At 36.3% G+C, this 21,662-nt stretch overlaps 1 protein-coding gene across 6 annotated transcripts in view; it reads right to left on the minus strand.

Moving 5' to 3' along the window:
- Positions 1 to 21,662, minus strand: part of AFTPH (aftiphilin) — a 67,005-nt gene that overhangs the window by 31,635 nt on the left and 13,708 nt on the right. For all 6 annotated transcript variants that reach the window (XM_002757701.5, XM_002757700.5, XM_035272418.3 and 3 more), the window contains one exon: positions 6,284 to 8,250. In XM_002757701.5, coding sequence (XP_002757747.1) covers positions 6,284 to 8,218 — 1,935 coding nt within the window. In that variant the 5' untranslated portion in view covers positions 8,219 to 8,250. The remainder of the gene's footprint in view (positions 1 to 6,283; positions 8,251 to 21,662) is intronic.

The raw sequence follows: 21,662 nt of genomic DNA on the forward strand, positions 1-21,662 counted from the left end.
CTGAATAGAAAAAAAAAGGCTAACAGGGAACTTCTGTCTGATTTTGAGTTGGGACTTCAGTTGGACTTGAACTAAAAAAGCAGTTCTTTTTGGATCTTAAGCCTGCTGGCTCTGGACTGGAACTTACTCCACTGCTCTCCTAGTTCTTAGGCCTTTGGACTCAGACTGGAACTACACCATCACCTCTTGGGTCTCTAGTTTATGCACTGTGGATTTTGGAACTTCTCAATTTCCAATAATCAGTCTCTCTCTCTCTCTCTCCTACCTTCACTCCTATGCTCCCCCTCCTTCCTCCCTTCCCTCCCTCTACACATACCCTATTGGTTCTGTTTACCTGGAGAACTCTAATACCTATCTATTTTATAAATGACTACATCTGGGCATAAAGAGATTAAGTGTATTGCAAGTCTCATTCAGCTTTAAAGGGCAGCAGGTCCCTGAATAATGTCATTTTGTTGTGATGTTGATGAGAAAAACAACTGATTCCTGGCTGCAGCCACTATCTGTGTGGAGTTTGCACATTCTCCCCATGTCCTAATGGGTTTTTTCTGGGTATCCCAGTTTCCTCATACATCCTAAAGATGTGCACATTAGGTTAATTATCTAAATTGTTCCAGTTTGATCGAGTGCTGGTATGCGTGTGTGTGTGAGTGTGCCCTGCAATGGAATGGCATCCAGGCCAGGATTAGTTTCAGCCTTGTACCCTGAGCTGGAGGGATAGGCTTTGGCCACTGGCAACGCTGAACTGGAATAAGTAGTTTGCAAAAGAAATAAATTATAAAATAAACATCTGTGAAGTCTACAATAATCATACAAATGCACAGCAATAAACGATGCAGTATGAAAGTGCCCAGTGAGCCTGCCAGATTTGATTGTTTTTGAATTTAATGGTGGTAGGAAGTGCTCCTTAGATAATTTTTGCTTTGCAAACATTTATCCCTTGATTTTACCCAGCAGTAGTACTACAACTGCTGTCACTCACTGATTCACCAAAAACTGGGTAATTATGTTTCTTGTTTTTATTAATCTTTCTTAAATGTAAGTGCAGCTCACATTTACTTCAACGTTTAATATTAGAAGTGCTTTGTGTCTTTATTTAGAAGTTCGGTGATGTTTCTGTGACCAGAAAGATGCCATAGTAACTCTTGTTTATGTCAGTTAGCCTATGGTAAAATTGGTTTTGTTGTATGTCCTTTTGCTTAAAGTTGCAGTTTCCAAGACCCTCTTGAGGATATTAAGTAATGACTTAAGTATTTCATATTTAAGGTAACTCTTAATATTCCTTCAACATATTTCCAGTTAGTTTTTCTTTCTTGCTTAGGTACAGAAGTTGATTAATATCAATAGTTTTAATATTGATAGCATTAGGTTTCACACTTAAGTGGAAGTTTAGAAGAAACATTAAAATCCACTGGGTAATTTAATCTTCCATTTAAGAGGATATCTTATGCTGCCTCACCATTAAATATTAAGTAAGCTATCAAGTACAATCTACAACTACATACTTACCAATCCCCAATTTCAAGCTATATATAGAGTGACTAGTTGTAATATTTACCATGCTCTAAACATAATTTTTCCCTTCTGCACAATTTCTGAATAAATATAATGAAGAATTTCTATTTTGAAATTAAACACCAGATAGTCAAATTTTCTGAGGGGAAAACAGCAAAAGGAAATTCTATCCACATAGTTAAGTAAGCAAAGATCTATAAGGCTAGAGTTTTAGATCATAATTCCCTTATTTTGTTGCTTACTTGTTTTCAGTTGTATGTTCAAATATTCACAGGAGGGAAAACCTGCATGAATATTAGCTAGATGATTAAGTAAAGATGAAAAGGTAGGACTGGTTATATGCAATTTAAGAATGTTGAGTTTCTGTGCCTGTAATCACAGCTACTTGGGAGGCTGAGGCATGAGACTCCCTTGAACCCAGGAGGTGACTCCAATGAGCCCAGATCGCACTGCTGCACTCCAGCCTTGGTGACAGAGCAAGATTCTGTCTCAAAAACAAAACAAAACAAAAAACAAGAAAACTAACTTAATCTTGAACTAACACAAGCCAAGGTATTAGTAATTCTCTTTTTTATGACACTTGACTTTCAAAGCTCTCAAAATATGTCTTCAGCCAATAACATTTTCCCTGTAGCATTATCAACTGGATGTCTAATAAGAAAAAATAACTCACAGCCTCCTTTTCTATAGCAAATTAATATAAATAGATTACTTACCAATTACCTAAATTTCTAAATGTTATCCAGAACAATACTTTAAAATTTTACAAAAGTTTAGGGTTAAATGCAGTGCTTATGACATTCATTATCTCTTTTACCATATATCTATGAAAAAGGTGTCTTGGCTATTTCAGTCAAGGTTTCTTTCTGAAACATAAATAAATTAAAAAAAAAAACAGAAGGCCAAGGCAGGTGGATCACAAGGTCAAGAGATCAAGACTATCCTGGCCAACATGATGAAACCCCGTCTCTACTAAAAAATACAAAAATTAGCTGGGCGTGGTGGTGTGTGCCTGTAGTTCCAGCTACTCAGGAGGCTGAGGCAGGATAATTGCTTGAACCCAGGAGGCGGAGACTGCAGCGAGCCGAGATTGCACTGCTGCACTCCAGCCTGGCGCCTGGCAACAAAACAAGACTCTATCTCAAAAAAAAAAAAAAAAATTTCCTGGTTTCCCAGGATAGAAAAAGAAAATGTTAAGATAACGTTAATAAAAAAAGGACTGCTTTGTCCCTGTCATTTTATTGTTTTAAATCTTTACTCAAAAAGTGAAGATCTCATTCTCATTTGTATAATGGAGATACCACTACTTACCTTCTTTAGAGTTTATAAGAATGTTAACAAAAGAATGACATACACTAAACTCTGGGTTTTCAGAAAAAAATAATTTACCAAAGGGAGAAGATATTTATTTCTCAATCATGTTCATGTATGGCTTTTACATCAAAGCTCAAACCCTCTGAGACTGGTTGGATCCACGGTTGAGAATTAGACTAAGGACACTTTTTAATTTTGAAAGAATTCTTCTTGCTTGACTTTTCCCTACCTAAGTAACAAATTATTGCACTAAACCCAAGGAAGACATATTTATTAAAATCTAAGACAACTTTTTGGTGGGCCAAAAATAGGAAAGTCCTAAGAAATGGGGACCTGGATAATGTCACATACCAAATAGTGAAAAGTGGAAGAAATCTGAAATGACCAACTACATCATTTGTCTGACTTCACAAAACAAAGATTTGTTTTCTATGCTTGTTTAATTAAACAAATTAAATCAAATTCCCATGTTTAATTTAATTATGCTCTGAATTCTAAAACACTCACATTCTATCAAAGCAAAATTCAGACAAAACCACTTGATGGCATTTTGTTCAGGACACTTATGGCATCCAGGTAAGACTGAACAGGAATAAATTATTTCAACTTTTACCACTAAAAAACTTAGTGTTTACTGTTACTAATATGTGAGGAGGCTGGGCACAGTGGCTCATGCCTGTAATCCCAGCACTTTGGCAGGCTGAGGTTGGTGGATCACCTGAGGTCAGGAGTTCAAGACCAGCCTGGCAAATATGGTGAAACCCCATCACCAGTAAAAATACAAAAATTAGCCGGGTGTGTTGGTGTGCACCTGTAGTCCAAGCTACTCAGGAAGCTGAGGCAGGAGCATCACTTGAACCCGGGAGGTGGAGGCTGCAGTAAGCTAAGATCGTGCTATTGCATTCCAGCCTGGGCAACAGTATAAGATTCTGTCTCAAAAAAAAAAAAGTGAGGAATTCTGTGCTGTTCTGAACATTGTCCAGCGCAACTACAAAAAACAGTTTAAGAAAAATACTAATAAATCTAATTCTCTCCAAAAGGACTAAATTAACGTACTTTTCCAGCAGAATCTGAAGCCCAAGAAAGAGTGCTGGCTATAACTCTCCTTCACAACAACAGGTTAAGAAGGAAAGTCTTTGTTCAATCTTTATCCATCTCTGATTCAGTCACTTATTCAACAGGGCTTATCAACTTTCTTCCCAAACTTCTTCTGGCCTCTTCCAGCAGTTTCTCTTTCCTGGCATCCAAATTCTGTTCATTTTCCATAACCCATTTGCCAAAATAAAAGCAGAAGGCCTGAGCCTAACAAATCTCAGAAAGTCTTTTTTTTAAAGACAGTCTCTTTCTGTAGCCCAGGCTGAAATGCAGTGGCATGATCTTGGCTCACTGCAACCTCCACCTGCTGGGTTAAAGTGATTCTCCTGTCTCAGCCTCCTGAGTAGCAGGGATTACAGATGCATGCCATCCCCACCCAGCTAATTTTTGTATTTTTAGTAGACATGGGGTTTTACCATGTTGGCCAACTGGGCTCGAACTCCTGATCTCAAGTGATCCACCCACTCCGGTCTTCCAAAGTGCTTGGATTACAGGCATGAGCCACCGGGCCTGGCCTCAGAAACTCTTAATGCATCTTGCCACATCTATAGTTTCTATAGAATCATACTATAAAATTCTTACTTTCTAGCAGATTGATTTTTTCAGTCATTTAAAAATTTCCTTTCATTTTATCTTCACAAAAGTTCTTTGAAGTAGACATTATCTTCTTTGTGTATACAGTTGAGTTCAGAAGTAACCTATCCAAAATCATGATGCTGGGTCAAGATTCAAACTCACTTCTGCCAAATTCCATGAAGCCCCTGTGCTTTATTACCTCCTATATCTGGTTATCATATTATACATAAATAACTTCAATCAACTTGTATAATGCAAGAAATTCCTACTTGAAGTGGTCACACTTTAAAAAATTCATTATCTGATAATGTTAAAAGTTCTAAGGCTACAAATTAAAGATCATCCAATACCAGTGTCACCCTATCCTCTACTGAGATGAAACTAAATAGGTAAAGGGTTAGGTCAAAAGCAACAGTACTCATTTAGCATATAATTGGTTCATTTCTTGTATAAAGGGCAAGGTTCTGCCTAAATAATAAATTACTCAATAGAAATAATGTACATTAGCCAAACTATGTAATAACTGAATTAGCAAATTAAACTACTCAGACACAAAAACCAACTTAAAAAGCCATTAGCTATGTGCACCAACTGGTAATACCATAATTTCTCTAGTATCTTACTGTGTCAAAGTTATCAAGGCAATGAAGTATAACCATTTCAATTATAAAGACTTTGGGAAGATTTCCAGTTGAAAATGGTTTTCTGAGCAAAAGATAACTGGAGAAAAAAAGTTTGTAGATTCTGATTTTCCTCACAGTATCTTTAAGAAAAGCTTGTGGATTAGGTGTTAGTTACATATATCAATTGTCAGTATAAAGCAGTGATGTTCAAGAGAGTATCTTCTTTTACACCTCTGGAGTTGAAAAAAGGTAAAATTTGGCACAGGGTACAACTCTGGACTGGGGGACAACCTAGATATCAAGTTATATCTCTACGGGTGACTTTAGGTCAAAATGAATCTTAATGAATCTTTTCTGAAAAGGTCTGAACCAAAAAAGGATAATGTATAGGAACTAAGGTGTAAAAATACTCTCCCTGACACACCTACACCCTAGGAAGGGATAACAAGTATATTTGTAAGAAAGCATAAACAAATAAATAAAACTACAATAAGTCAACCGATAGTTGTTTCTTATTTTAGGACTAAACCTTAATTCATCTCATACCCTCACCGCAAGTCTTTTAGTAGCTGCTAAATTATGAGAAAAAAAAGAAAAAATTGCTTTTTTTCTTTTTTCAAGTTGTTTTTCTATTCTTCAAGTCACTGTAACCTTTGGCACAGAATGAGGTTTCAAATTCTCCTTGTTCTCTCCCGGAATCAAAACCGTACTTGAATCTCCTAGGTTTTTGATGGACAAAATTAACAATTTTTTCTTAAACTTAAGAAAAATCTAAATCTCAGTTTGACCTTCTTTTAAAATCACTGTAAAGGGTAAATACTGAAGGATTTACTGGAACTGTTAATTAGCTAATAAGTGTGGGGATTTAAAAAATATAAATGGTATAGTCACCAAAAAATCCAAATTAATGAACATCTGCAAATATTAAAGAAACTCATTGAGATAAAGAAAAATCTTACTATGCTTTACTATAGGACTATTTGTAGTTTCCCACAGGTTTGTGAAAAATGTAACCAATCCACAAATCAGACAGGCATTATACATCATAATCAGGCTCCTTTAACAGGTACTCAGTTGAAAAAATATTTTTTGAAAAGCTGAAATTAGAAGCCTCTACATAAATTAATAAGTCATACAAAATAGAGAAAATTAGTAAATACCTGAACTGAAGTGGCTGATTCCTGTAAATGGCCACTAGCAACTGCTCCTTTGGAAGTTGCTGAGGGTACACTGTGCATTTTGGGGGTTCCTGAAGTATCAATATTTTCATCTGTCCTATGTGACTGCCAGGCTTCCTTTCGATGATGAGATTCAGTAGCCTGCTGGTCTCCAAAAGCAGCCCAAGAACAACTATCTTTTTGTTCATCCTCAAAAGCATTCCAATCTACAGCTTGGCTAGGACCAGCTGAACTGAAGTCTGCAAAATCATCAGAGTCTTGAAAACCATTGCAGTCATCTGGAGTATTTGGCACAGAATCAAAATTTCCAAACTCACCTTCTTGCCCATTTTTCAGTTTTGAAACAGGTTCAGTGCCTGTTCCACTAGATTTTCTTGCCAGTTGACATCCTTCTGATAAATTATCAGAAGTCTGTTTTAGGTCTGACTTTGTTAATATCGTCTCCTCTTGGCAAGAAACAGCATTTATATCCCCAAATTCTCCAAAGTCATCACCTGGTTCACTAAAATGTGGAAAGTGCTCTGAAGACTCTTCAAAAGTGGCATCACTCACTGAATCTTGAGTACCAGTAACAAAAGGTGGAGTTGAGCCACTGGCAGTGCCAAAGTCACCAAAATCACCAAAATCATCTGCATTGGCATCATTGCAAGTCACAAAGTCATTACTACTATCACCATTTTTTACACTTACAGAATCATCCAAAACATTTTCTTCTGTGGGGTCAATGTTTGGGCTTTGGAAATTAGTAAACTTTCTACTTTCTTCTTTGGAAGAACCAACTTCATCATCAGAAGTTTTAACAGAATCCATGCATAGGTGAGCACATTTAGAAGTAAGTAAGTCAAGTTTTTCTTCAGTTTTACATTGTTCTCTCCTAATGGCTTCTGAATTATCAACTGAGTCTACCAAACTCCAAGCCTTTGACTGAACACTTGACTGTAAAAATTCATCCTGCTGCAGTGTTGGAAGGCCTTGTTTTTCAACACTGAAAACTCTGTTAGCCACTATGCTTATTTCTGAAACACAAACCTGATCCTCTCCATCAGTGTCTCCTTTGTTATCAAAGCTTCTACCCAAAGACACTTCTTTTACAGAATTCAGTTCATTGACTCTATTAATTTTATTGTTTTCCCGAATGGTTAGTGCTTCTCTATCATTTAAAACTGCACATCCTATTTCTTCTAGTTGCATCCTTTCCTTTTTGGAAAATGTGGCAAAATCTGCAAATTCATCAGCAGGACTAGGTACAGAGTCTAAATTACACTCAGTGGTATGAGTGCTAAGAGGCTTCCGTCCCTTTGAATCAGCTACGTTGTCCAGATCATCTGTTCCCTGAGGATTTACAGTTTCCAACACCGCAAACCCATTTGTTAGAATTTCCAGACAAGGAGGCTTTTCACCATTGCAGCTCTCTAACTGCTTGTTTTGGTGAACAACATTCATATTAGTTCTAAAATCTCCTGGAGAGAAACTTTCAAGTGTTCCAACATTCTGTCTCTGCTCCACTATTTTATTTAAATTTCCTGGACTTTCCATGCCATCAATGGAAGTCTCTAATATTTTAGATGAAATTATTTCTTTGCTGGTGGTAGAAAGTAAAACATCAGACTGTCCTTTCACAGGAGCAGAAAGTTCAGCAGTGATGTCTTTATCATTACCATTTTTAATGGACTTAAAGCTTGTAAGGCTATCTACATTTTCTGAGAATTCATGAATTGGCATAAAATGGTTTGAAGGTACAAACTCTTCCTTGGGACGTGTATAATCTGGTGTATCGAAATCAACAAACCCTACACCAGAAGGACTAACTTCTGAAAACCCACCAAATTCCCCAAATTCATCATCATCATCATCCTCTGCTCCATTGTCTAGCGGTGGTGGGGATGAAGAATACATTCGAATGATGTCTGGCTCCATTGTTCAGTTGCTTTCAAACAATTAATTTACACCTGTAAAAAAAAAAAAAGATTTTTTTTGGAAGGGACAGATTACATAAAACAAGATCTTTCAAAATTCTCTCACAGCTACTTTAAAACAATGCAAATTTACAATGCTCTCTTTGTCTCTTTCTTTCCTTGACCATTTCCTGCATGATGTTTTGTATCTTTTAATCTAGTTTTCTCTTAGGTGAAATTACACAGCTAAAATATACTGGAAAAAAAAAATTCTCTTAGACTGTATGTTACCAACAGCATGGCAGTACATTAATGAAATCTGGGGATTCCAGAAAATTCTAAATATATACTTACAAAAGTACACCTATAAAATTCTCTCCTGGGCCCGTGCTTATCCTGTTATGTTCTCCGTCAATTCATTAAGGATTCAATGTTTGCCTTATGGATTTGTATGAGTTTTTTTATATTAATAAGTAAAAGGCATTAAAATGTCATCTCTAATAATTGCTACAAATATTTTCTTCATTTGGTTTTTCAATGTTTATTTCTGACCCAAGCTAATTTTAAAACAACTTTTAATAATTTGAAATAGTTTAAGACTCAAAAGAAGTTGGAATTATGAGAATTCTTATATATATTCCACTCAGCTTCCCCCAGTGGTAATATAGTAAGTAATATGGTAATAACCATAATATACATGGTCAAACCAGGAAACTGACATCAGTAAAATACTATTAACTCAGGTACAAATCTTGTTTGGATTTTACCAGGAGTGTGTGTGTATGTGTGTGTGTACACAGTTCTAGAAAATTTTATGTGTGTGGATTATATTAGAGTAACCATCACTACAATCAGGATAAGAACTGTTCTATCAACACAAAGAAACTCGCTCCTGTTATTCCTTAACAGTCACACTGTTCCCTAAACTCTAATCCTTGATCTATTCTACATCATTATAATTTGTTACATAAAGAATGTTATATAAATAGAATCATACACTAGTAACCCTCTGAAGCTGGCTTTTTTTCCTCAGCCTCGCTTTTTCCCTTGAGAGCTAACCATGTTGCTGCATGTGTCAACAGTTCATTCCTTTTTCTTTTTTAGAGACAGGGTCTTGTTACGTTGCCCAGGCTGGTTTCTTGGGCTCCCAGGCTGGTTTCCGGGGCTGAGCAATCCTCCTGTCTCAGCCTATAGCTGAGACTATAAGTGCACATCACCACTCCTGGCTCTGACTCCTTTTCATTGCTAACTAGTGTTCCATTGTATACAAGTTCTAACAGTTGTCTACTATTCATTCCATATAGGATATGTGGGTTGATTTTCCTATTACTGCTGTGAACATTCATATACAGATTACTACGTAAACCCAAGTTTTGATTTCTCTAAAATATATATACCCAGGAGTGTGAATCCAGGGTCATATAACATGCTCAACTTTATAAGAAACTGCCAAGTTATTTTCCCAAGTTAATTTTTAAGAAGTCAAATCAATCGATCATTTCGTTTGGAACTTTCTTCATTATTTTGCTATCATATAAGAGTTAATAAATACTTTTATTTTCTTCTACTTTTAAGGTGTTTTTTTAAAAAAATTTATTTTTAACACATGTAGAATTTATTTTGGTGTAGATATAAAGCAAAAATGTAAGGTGAATAGTTTTTTTTTTTGTTTTTTTTTTTTTGAGACACAGTTTCGCTCTTGTTACCCAGGCTGGAGTGCAATGGCGCGATCTCGGCTCACCACAACCTCCGCCTCCTGGGTTCAAGCAATTCTCCTGCCTCAGCCTCCTGAGTAGCTGGGATTATAGGCACACGCCACCATGCCCAGCTAATTTTTTGTATTTTTAGTAGAGACGGGGTTTCACCATGTTGACCAGGATGGTCTCGATCTCTTGACTTCGTTATCCACCCACTTCAGCCTCCCAAAGTGCTGGGATTACAGGTGTGAGCCACTGCGCCTGGCCAGTGAATAGTTTTTTCTAAACAGCCAAGCAATGATCTTAATCCCTTTTGTTGAATAATCCTTCCCATACCAATTAATTTATAATAGCTTCTTTTTAATATATTTAATTCTTAAATGAAACCTGAGTTATTCTGTTCCTCTGTGCTAAGGAGTCAAAGGTTCCACAACTCAGATTTAATATTAAAAGCAAAGGGACCACCTGTAATCCCAGCACTTTGGGAGGCTGAAGCAGGCAGATATTTGAGGTCAGGAGTTCGAGACCAGCCTGGCCAACATGGTGAAACCCCGCCTCTACTAAAAATACAAAAATCAGCCAGGTGTGGTGGTGCACATCTGTAATCCCAGCTACTTGGGAAGCTGAGGCAGGAGAATCACTTGAACCCAGGAGGTGGAGGCTGCAATGAAGCGAGATCACGCCACAGCACTCCTGAGTGACGGAGTGAGCTCAGTTTCAAAAAAATAAGCAAAGGGAGAACAGGCAAAGTCTTAGAATAAAACCAGTCCATAAATAATAAAAACTTCTTACAACTCACAGTTGCCCAGTTAGATATATGAGGAAAATGTTTACTAAAAAATTAAACCAGTTTTGCAAGCAAGAAAAGTCACTTTCCTCTAGCTCTCAGAATAAAATTTCTTAAGATCTTCCAGTTTTAGATGGAAAGTACTGCAGAAACCACATAGTTTAATTCAGAGGTGAGGAAAATGAAGCCAACTAGTAACTTTCCCAAAGTTCATTCAGACAGCTGCTTAGTGGAGAAGTGCTTCAGAATTTTGAAAAGGATCTTTGAGGTTATGACTGGTCAGTCACTGAGAGTTACCTAAAAGAAATGAGCAAGTCACAAGAAAAGTAAAAGGAAATAATCTGTAACAGATCTACTTCAAATTATCTTTCTTACAAAATTAGCACCATAAAGAAGGAAATAACTGCTTTCCTCTGCCATACTCTTCTTTCCTGCTGCTGATATAAATAGGAAAAACAAAACGAAACCAACAGTACAAGATACACATAAATCCTATTCTCTTCCCTTGTCTAGTGTCCTGATAACCCCTTCTAATGCTTAGTGTACAAGGTAATTTGACCTTTAACTGTGTCCTTCTAATTATGAAATTCCTATTATTTAAAAGCACTTCGCAATTGTTAATGAGAATATGGGGAAAGGAACCCTTGCACACATGCACATTGCTTGTGAGTGTATAACTGTTATAAGCCTTCCAGAAGGCAATATGGTTGTACTATGCAAACTCTCTTTAAAGACATCTAAAACAAAATGCTCCAAAGGGATTATTTAAGCAAGTTACATTATGTCCCTATAACAGGATATTATATAGCCATTAATGACAGGATTCCTTTTTCCAAAGTTTAAAAGCAGCTGGGCATGGTGGCTCACACCTGTAATCCCAGCACTTTGGGAGACTGAGCCCAGGAGTTTTATCAAGACTAGCCTTCGGCAACATGATGTAACCCTGTCTCTATAAAAAAAATTAGCCAGGCATGGTGGCATGCACCTGTAGTCCCAGCTACTTGGGAGGCTGAGATGGGAAGATCGCTTGGGCCCATGAAGTCAAGGCTACAGTGAGCCATGATCACGACACTTTACTACTCCAGCCTGGGTGTCAGAATGAGACCATGTTTCAAAAATAAATAAATAAAAATAAAATTTAGAAGTATTAATAAACACAGTGACATGTCAAAAAGATACAAAAGCCAGTTTGAATCTAGCAGCTTAGGCTGCTAGTAGCTAAATCAGGAAGAATTTGAGCACTGAAATAAAGATAATAATGGTTTATAACCCAATAAATAAAATAATAAACTGAGTCTTCACAGATATAAACATGTAAGTAAATAAACTGAAAGTTAGATGAGGAAGTAGATATTTGCATAGTTTCAAAGTACTTCCCCACAATATACTTAATTACAAAGGAAAAAGTATAACTTTACATTGTGAAGCCTGACACTACCTTAATCAGGTGATCAACATGAACATTATCAGTAATGGGAACACTGAAATCATGCACCACCTGATGAGATGCAATGAGAATACAGGATCACTTCCGGAATAGCCTGTCAAAAATACAACACCTGACTTCAGGAGGAAATTTCAGGCAAATTCAAACAGAGAGAGACTACAGGATTACTGGCCCATAATCTTCAAAAGTATCAAGGTCATGAAAGTCAAGGAAAGATGGAAAACTCAGTTCAGATTGAAAAAGAATAAAGAGACATGAAAAGTAAATGCAGCACTTGATCTCCTTTCTATAAAGGTCATTACCGGGATGATTATGAACCATCTACTTTAATAGAGTCCAAAAGATTCACTACAGCAGCAATTTATCAGTGTTAACTTCTTGATTGTGAGGGTAGTATTGCAGTCATACAAGAGAACGTTCTTGGTTGTAGAAGATACACACTACTTGGTAGCGTTGGGGCATCAGGCTGGCGGTCTTAATTTGTTTCAGAAAAAAACTTGTTTGTATTGACCTTGCAACTTTTTATGTTTGTGATTGTTTCAAAATGGGGAAAAAAAAGCATTCAAAGAGAGTTATACGCCTGCATTTAAATGTGTATTTTAGAATAAATGTGTTACTTATACAATAACACCTTTAAAAAAAACTGTGGTAAAATATACATAATATAAAATTTACCATTTTAACCATGACAGTGTTTGTACATTACTGTTAATATTATTGTTAACAGAACTTGTTCAATTTTTACCATTACAAAAAAAGGAGTAGCTGGGCATGGTGGCTCATGCCTGCAATCCTACCACTGTCGGAGCCTGACACAGGTGGATCACTTGAGGTCAGGAGTTCAAGACCAGCCTGGCCAACATCCCCATCTCTACTAAAAATACAAAAATTAGCCAGGTATGGTGGTGGGTTCCTGTAATCCCAGCTACTAGGGAGGCTGAGGCAGGAGAATAGCCTGAACTCCTGAGGTGGAGGTTGCAGTGAGCTGAGATAGTGTCACTGCACTCCAGCCTGGGCGACAGAGTAAGACTCCATTTAAAAAAAAAAAAAAAAGAACTTGTATTTGTGTTTGTGTATAGTTCTGTTCAATTTTATCCTCTATTCAGCTTTGTGTAACTACCACCACTTTCGAGACATAGAACTGCCCTCACTCCACCTCTGTTCCCTTGCAACCACTAATCTGTTCTCCATGGCCACAATTTTGTCATTTCAAGAATATTATGTAAATAGAGTCATAAGGATGCAACCCTCTGGGGTTGAATTTTTTTCACTCAGTGTAATGCCCTTGAGGTCCATTCTGGTTGCTGCATGTATCAGTAGGTCAGTCTTTTTTTTTTTTTTTTTTAATTGATGGTGGCATTCCATTGTACAGATACACCAGTTTGTTCAACTATTCACCTACTGAAGGATATTTTGGTTGTTTCCAGTATTTTACCATTATGAGGTGTGTATATATAATATGTGTGTACATATATACTAATAGCATATATAAATAGTATACTATACATACTAATATAAATAATATAAATACTATACATAATATTATAAACAGTATGTATAATAAGGATGCTAGGAACATCTATGTACAGGTTTTTGTGTGCATGTAAGTTTTCATTTATCTGGGATAAATGCCAAAGAGTGTGACTGCTTGGTATTATGGTAAGTACATGTTCAGTTATGTAAAAAACTGCCAAACTATTTTCCAGAGTGGCTATATGATTTTACATGCTCATAATACCTTATTTTCAAAGACCTATGTGTGGTGGGTTTTTTCTAGCTTAATCTGTTTGTGATTAACCTATTGCTTTTTTCCAAAACTTTCACTGTTGAAAAAATGAAATAATTTATTAGTTCAAGACCTATTCTAAATTCAGATGTTAATGCAAAGATCTGAATTGGAAACTTTGTAACCAAAGTAACAACTCAGAAAGTTTTTCTTCCTGTCATATCTTTGCAAGGTACTCTATTTTTCCTTATAGGTGAGACAGGCTTTATTGGCTTTGTAAAGTAAAAACATTTTCATATTTCTCAAAAGAGGGTCACCTATTGATGGTGCGAACTTGGGCTGCTGCATGTTCCCCTGCAGTAGGTCTTGGCTCTGACCCAACTTATCCTTTAGAAATCTAGGAGAGTGTCACTGCTTCTAAGTGTGCTTGAAGCAATCAGTGTAGGGGAGGCTCAAAACTTTCCAGAAAATTCCTCTATGTCTCAGCCAACTCTACTTGAAAGAAGTTTCATGTTAATTGAAGTATTACTTGTATAATGAATTTACAAATTAAGTTTCATTTATATAATCCACTTGAACACATAAAATATGGGCTTTAAATAGCTGTTCCTACTTGACATGAAAAAAAAAGATAGATGAACTACTTTAGTACTGTGTCTGGCATGCAACAAACTGAATAAATGTTTCTTCATCCTTCTTAATGGACTACTTACTCCAGCCATGGAGTCCCAATCAGTCGTCTAACTTCTTTATAATCTGTACAAACAAGCCTCCATACGTGTGTGTGCATGCATGTGTGTAACTTGCCATTTTTATGTCTACTTATTCTAAGACCTGTAAGACCTGTTAGACAGCAGCAAATAAATAATGCGGCTATTGTCCTGCAAGCCACAGTATACAAAAGCAGTTGACAGGAGGGTCTCATGATTGGGTAGCAAACGATATATCCTAACAGAGAACAGAGATAGAGAATTTAGATGGGCTTCCTGTACTTTGGAGATATGTCTATGAGAAATCACATCCTTGTAAGGAGATTAAGGGACAATATAGGTGAATAAAAACAATAAAAGTGCAAACTGAAGCCGACTTTTAGGGCTACGAACCAGAAGGTAAAATCAGAGGGTTTTGGGTTCGGGAATTCTGGCACAGAAGGTCCAATATAAAAGGGTCAGGGTAACAGTCCAGAAGTCCAATAGCAATCAGCAGTGGAACCCAAACCCCGAGCCAGATTAGTAGCTAGGATGGCTGGGAATATAACAGGTGAAGGTGATTCTGTATTGATCTTCCACCAAAAAAGAAGCTGCACTTGCTTATGGAATTCTAGCCTCTAGTCTGAAATTGTCATGGAAAAGAAGAAGATGGTGGTCTGTAAGTTGTAAGCTCTGGGGTCAAAAGGCAAGACAGGCTTGGGAAGGCAGAAGGAAGGAAGGAATGTGGCCAACAATTGTCTGAGACTATTTGGCCATTTAAAGATAGTTTCTCGAGGAAAAAAAAAGTTGGAGGATTTAAACTACCAGATATTAAGACTTGGCTTAAAGTCATATGGTCTTCTGATAAAGATGCCATTGCAGTGTGGTGGGGAGAGGATGGACTTTTCAACAAATGATGCTAGATTAACTGGACATCCACATAGACAGGAAAAAAATCTTTGATTCTAACATCTTACACAGAAATAAGCTCCAGATAGACAGATCATGGGCCTAAATGTGAAAGATAAAGCAATCCGCCTTCTAGAAGATAACAGAAGAGATTACTTTTATGACCTTAGGAAAGACATAAATGTTTTAAACAAGAAACAGAAACACTGATTATAAAAAAGACTGATATATTGGACTGCATCAAAATTAAAAACTTCTGTTCATCAAAAGAATACCATAAAAAGAATGAAAAAGCAAGCCATTGCCTGGGAGAAGATAGGTACAAAACATGTAACTGTCAAAGAACTCATATCCAGAATATGTAAAGAATTCCTACAAATCAATGTGAAAATCCAACAGAAAAATGGCCAAAATATTTGAACAGGTATTTCACAGGAGAGGATATCCAAAAAACCAACAGCATATAGAAAGTCATCAGGGAAAAATGCACATTAAAACAACAATAAGATACCACTAAACACCTACCAGAATGACTAAAATTAAAACAAAGTTATTCTCTCCATAGCCACTTTTGGTAAGGATGTGGAGGAACTGTAACTCCCATACTTCATTCGTGGAAATATTAACTGGTACAGATATTTAGAAAACTATTTGATAATATGTATTAAAACTATTCTTGACATTCAGCACCTGGCACATTCTGTGTACTAAGTAAATTATCAACTACCATCATATTTTAACTTTCACCAACTCTGTGGCTCAAGTCATAATCTACCTGTAACAGAATGTAAGTCAGTGTGTGCTTAGTTCGCACAAACATTCATATGACTCTATTATTTTAAAAGGTCACTGAAAGAATAGGTCACTTAAAAATATTCATAACCACACTAAAGACACATGAAGTTGACTTTATTGCCAATGTTTATAACCAATCTCCAGACAAATATAAAACTTGATTTATATAACTATATAATTTCATAGGCTTGGGGGCATGGGGTGGGTGGGGAGGTGCGGATAAACTAAATCTGAAGCCCAAGGTTGGAGGACTGAGATCATAACCCCTAAACAAACTCAAGGGTCCAAACTAGTCTGATAAAAGATGGAAGTTTTGAAGTGAAATAGAAAAATGTAACTCAGAAGTTCTCACTGGTATCTTGAAGTAAACTGGCCGTAGCTCCTTTTTGGTTAGATGAACAACCACAAGCATTTAGAAGGTGCTTGGTTGGAATGGAAAGGATTCATCATATGTGGGAAATATATACAGTATTCCCTATATATTCCTCTAAGGAATAATCTCTGTCACCCTCCTACCCCTTATCATCCACATACAGTATTACGTACCCTAAAGGTCCATGGGCTCACATTTGAGGAGGAGTGGAGTGTCTCTAGCAATCTTTCCAGAATCAAACATCAAGAGTTCCTTCCAGACAAGCTAAAAATGTACAGCAAACACTGCTTACCTGGGAGAAACTCCCATCCTTTACAAGGTATCAGCTCAGCTGTATCAATGTGTACGCCACCTTTCAAGGCCAGATAAACTGATCTAGATTATACAATCAGCTTCACCAAAGGCCTTTCACTCTAAACTTACTTTCATAGGGACTAGGATGGAGGGTGGAGGAAAACATATTGTAGAAAGAAGGAAGGTGATAAGAAAAGGGAGAAGAAAAACAACTATATCTGAAGTACGCTATTGATTTCAATAGTATATATAATGAATGGCAAATATATATATATATATTGAATGGCAAAAAATATACACTAGCAAAGTATATTTAATGAATGGCAAAAAATAATCACTACCTTTTTACCACAATATGTCCGAAGTTTGTAATTAAGTCTCTTGTTAAATAAATCATTTGAGTGAAGAAAAAGGAAAAGAAAAAATGTATTTTCTTTAGAAAAATGAATGAAAATTTTACATAAGCATTAACAACATCAATTTACATTACAAGTGTTGCCTGGTGTGCAGTAGTTCAAATTCTTCAAAATCTTTATTATAATATCCTTATGGAAATTTTAATATAATGTCAAAATGTACCATCAATGAATTTGCCTAGCCTACATTTCTGCTTAAGAGTCATAAAGAAGTAAAGTCCTTCTTCTGAATCACATGAAGATTTGGATTTTAATTAACTTTTCTGTTTTCAATATGTTTAGAGTGCTATGATGTCACAGCTGTTTTCATGGCTCTAAATTTTAAAATTAAAAAAATAATTGTTTTTTCTTTTGGGGTGATTTGTTCTTAGCATATTAGTGCAACAGAAACTAACAAATACAGGGAAAGCCTTTAAAAGTAAATAAACTTGTCAACTTAAAAACAAAACAAAACAAAAAAATAAGATACCAGACACCAACTGTATGTCACTTAGTCACCAAGTGCATACATAAATTTAAGATGACATTTGTTAATAGTATCTTCCATGTGTTTTAATTGTGTTTACACCAATGTCATCATTAATACTTATTGACTGCTTACTATGGGCCAATATTATGTGAAGACAATTTGTGAATTATCTCAATTATCTCCTCATACTATCATATGAGGTAAAAATTCTTCTTTTTTTTTTTCTTGAGATGGAGTTTAGCTCTTGTCGCCCAGGCTGGAGTGCAGTGGCGCGTTCTCAGCTCACTGCAACCTCTGCCTCCCAGGTTCAAGCAATCCTGAGTAGCTGGGATTACAGGTGCCTGCCAAAATGGCCAGCTAGTTTTTTCATTTTTGGAAGAGACGCAGTTTTATCATGTTGGTCACGCTAGTCTTGAACTCCTGACCTCAGATGATCTGCCCACCTTGGCCTCCCAAAGTGCTGGGATTACAGACATGAGCCACTACGTCTGGCCAGAAATTCCTCATTTTAAAGATGAAGAAATAAAAGCTCAAAGAGGTTATGTAATCTTGCAAGGTAGCATAATTAGTAAGTGGTGAATTAATCACAAGTTAATCAAATATTTTATAAGTGTCTTAAAATATTGGACATGATTGACAGCAAATATTAGAATTCTAAGAATTCTTGCAAAAAGGTTTCTGAGTGGTTCAGAAAAAGGTTTCTGAAACTTCCAAGTAATTTGGAAGGAGAAAGATTTTTACAAGATTGAGAAAGTACAGTATAACCAACAAAAATGCCAGGCAGCAAACATCTTGTTTCAGTATTAGTGTACATAGTACCAAATATGAGCAAACAATGAAAATGAGACAGCAAAATACCTTTATATTGAAGTTGATCACCCTACAAAAGCCACGTTATCAATAGTGACAACAAAATATTTTGTCTTTCTATTTCTGATGTCAATACAATTGACCCATAAAAGTAAAAATATCATATATATAATGTTACATGGGCAGCAACACACTTTCACTTTTCAAGTGCTAATTACATTGAATTATTTTAGAGAAGTTGGTAGGCCGGGCGCAGTGGCTCAAGCCTGTAATCCCAGCACTTTGGGAGGCCGAGGCGGGTGGATCACGAAGTCAAGAGATCAAGACCATCCTGGTCAACATGGTGAAACCCCGTCTCTACTAAAAATACAAAAAATTAGCTGGGCACAGTGGTGCGTGCCTGTAATCCCAGCGACTCAGGAGGCTGAGGCGGGAGAATTGCTTGAACCCAGGAGGCGGAGGTTGCAGTGAGCCGAGATTGCGCCATTGCACTCCAGCCTGGGTAATAAGAGCGAAACTCCATCTCAAAAAAAAAAAAAAAAAAAAAATTCCCATGACAAATTTTTTATTCTACTGAACATTTTAACCTTCTATACAAATTCATAATAACACATTTTATTTGCATTTGGATAGTTTCATGTAAAAATTAAACAAGATAAAAATATTAGAGACTGTTGTACATTTAACTTGTCATATCAACTGATCATATTTGAGAGTTTACTAGCTAATTTTCCCAAAAGGTACCTCAACATAAAATTGTATACATAGCATTGGATAACTACTGATAACAAGGGCAACAAAATAGAAAGTGCTATGAGGATACATGGATTAGCCCTTGGAAAACCATTTTTTTGCCCTAGAACTCTCAGCTTCTATTATATAGATGCAGAATAAATTCTTCATTCTAATTCTCTACTCTCATATCCCTGAAACTCTGCAATGAAAATAGAATCTGAAAGGCAGAAACTGCCTTGATTTTACCGCCCTTCACTAAAATCTTCTTTATATCCACAACCTTGTCTGCAGATAACCTGTGGACCTTCTGTTTTCCTTCTCAATTATTTGCTCAGGGGCTTTAAAAATTTCTCCATCACTATTGATCCTTTCTCTTCAGCCTAGAAACGTTCAAGACTCTTCCATACTCAAAACAAATCAAAAAACAAAACAAAATCCTCTCTTCTGTGTGCCCTAGCTCTTCTCCTCCTCCTCACCACCCAGCTTCTTGAAAGAGACGTGCCTATTCACTCTACTTCCTAACTTCACACTCACTCCTCAACTCAGCACAATCTGGCTTCCATGCTACCACTCTACTGAAATTGCTCTTTCAAGAGTTACTTTATTTGAGCTCAAACAACTATAAATATTGTGTAGGCATAGACCTCTGCTGTCTACTACCACAGCCTCAGAGCAGCAAGAAGTAAATATATTATCATCATTCTTGTTGGGACATTTATTCTACTAACCACTCTTGAATTGTGCTCCAACCCACCCACACACCAATTGGATTTATATAACCACAAGTCTGGTCTCAGTGCTTCACCAAGTAAGTTATGAAATATCCAAGTTTAATCAAGGTAAGTAAGTAGGATTTGAGAAGACTGGCCTGAAATGTGATGAACGTGGGAAAATAACCCAATCATTTGTGCTGCAACATGTCTAAAGAGAAAATATGTTAAGAGGGGCAGTACTTTATATGAAAGCTACAAAAAACGCTAGCTAAATGACAAAAATTTGTAATAAGTTTCCAATAGACCTGCTATCATGAATATTTGCTTTGATTTGAGACAATTCCTCAGCATAAGCAGAGGTGTCAGTGAGTGTCACCAGCTACACTTCGGATAGTCTGACTAATTTCTTTTCCTTGTTCTCTGCTCCCCAGGACTTTCTTTAATACTTCACAAAAATTTTCCCACAGAAGATTTTGCAATCAGCTGACATGAACAGCTGACATGCTTTAAAATAAATTTCTTCTGTAAAGTTTTAAAGTAGCATTCTAGTCAAGACTAAGTTAAACTTAAGTGACTAGTGTATTCTGAGAAAAAACAAAATTCCCAGAAAAACAAAATAACAGACTACCATGTGAACTTTCAAAATGAAAAAATATCACTCTAGTCTGTAACATAAAAACGTACATTGTGGCAGCCCCCATTCCTTTGACAGTTCTGCTTTCTACACCACGAACACCCACCATGAGAGCAACTCATCTTTTAGAGAAAGAAGCATCTATTAAAGGTTATAAAACTGCAACTGAAGGTAGTTAGAATTCAATTATCTAAGTCAATAAGTAAGCAACAATGTCCTACATAATCTAAAATTCACAAATATTGCCTTAAAATATAACCTATGTAACAGCAGATTTACCTCACAAATTAAGTCTTTGCCAGGTGTTATTAATTTTACTTTGTTTTCTTGCCACTCATCAATTAAGAGAAAAAGATGACCTAGAGACAATGAAGTGACAGAAGGAAACAAAACAATGAACCAAACTTAAGGACAGTCATAAATGATCCACATTTAATAGCACATATAATATTCTTCAGGGAATTATTATAAAACAAACTTCATATACCTGAAAAATCAAATATAAACACATTCCAAAATATTGCTCAAGAGTGCATGCGTGTGGAGTGTATACACATAATGCCACAAATGGGTCTACCAATACTGATAACCCCACAAAAACTATGGAAGGAATTCCACGGCAAACAAATTCCTAGCTGGTTGACCTTTTTTAATAGTGTTTTTTGCTTGGATTAAAGTTTTACTTTTTCCAGAGAGGTAGAAAGGCTAAAGGGTAAAAGAAAAAAAAAAAAACACATTATTATTTGCAATGTACCAAATACATTTGGGTAGAAACAACTTGAGAATTAGCCTGTCATATAAAGTAGGATTTTTCACACATTTTTTCCCCCAATGACTCACAGAAGAAATACATTTTACATGATGACCCAAACAGTATTTACCCTTACTCTCTATGTACTCTTTTAGTTCTATTTCATTTGTTCTTAAAAGCTGGCCATGACCCTCTAAATTGATTTTACGAACCAGAAATAG

The sequence above is a fragment of the Callithrix jacchus genome, chromosome 14 (assembly GCF_049354715.1).
Source record: "Callithrix jacchus isolate 240 chromosome 14, calJac240_pri, whole genome shotgun sequence".
In the NCBI taxonomy this organism is placed as follows: Eukaryota; Metazoa; Chordata; class Mammalia; order Primates; family Cebidae; genus Callithrix; species Callithrix jacchus.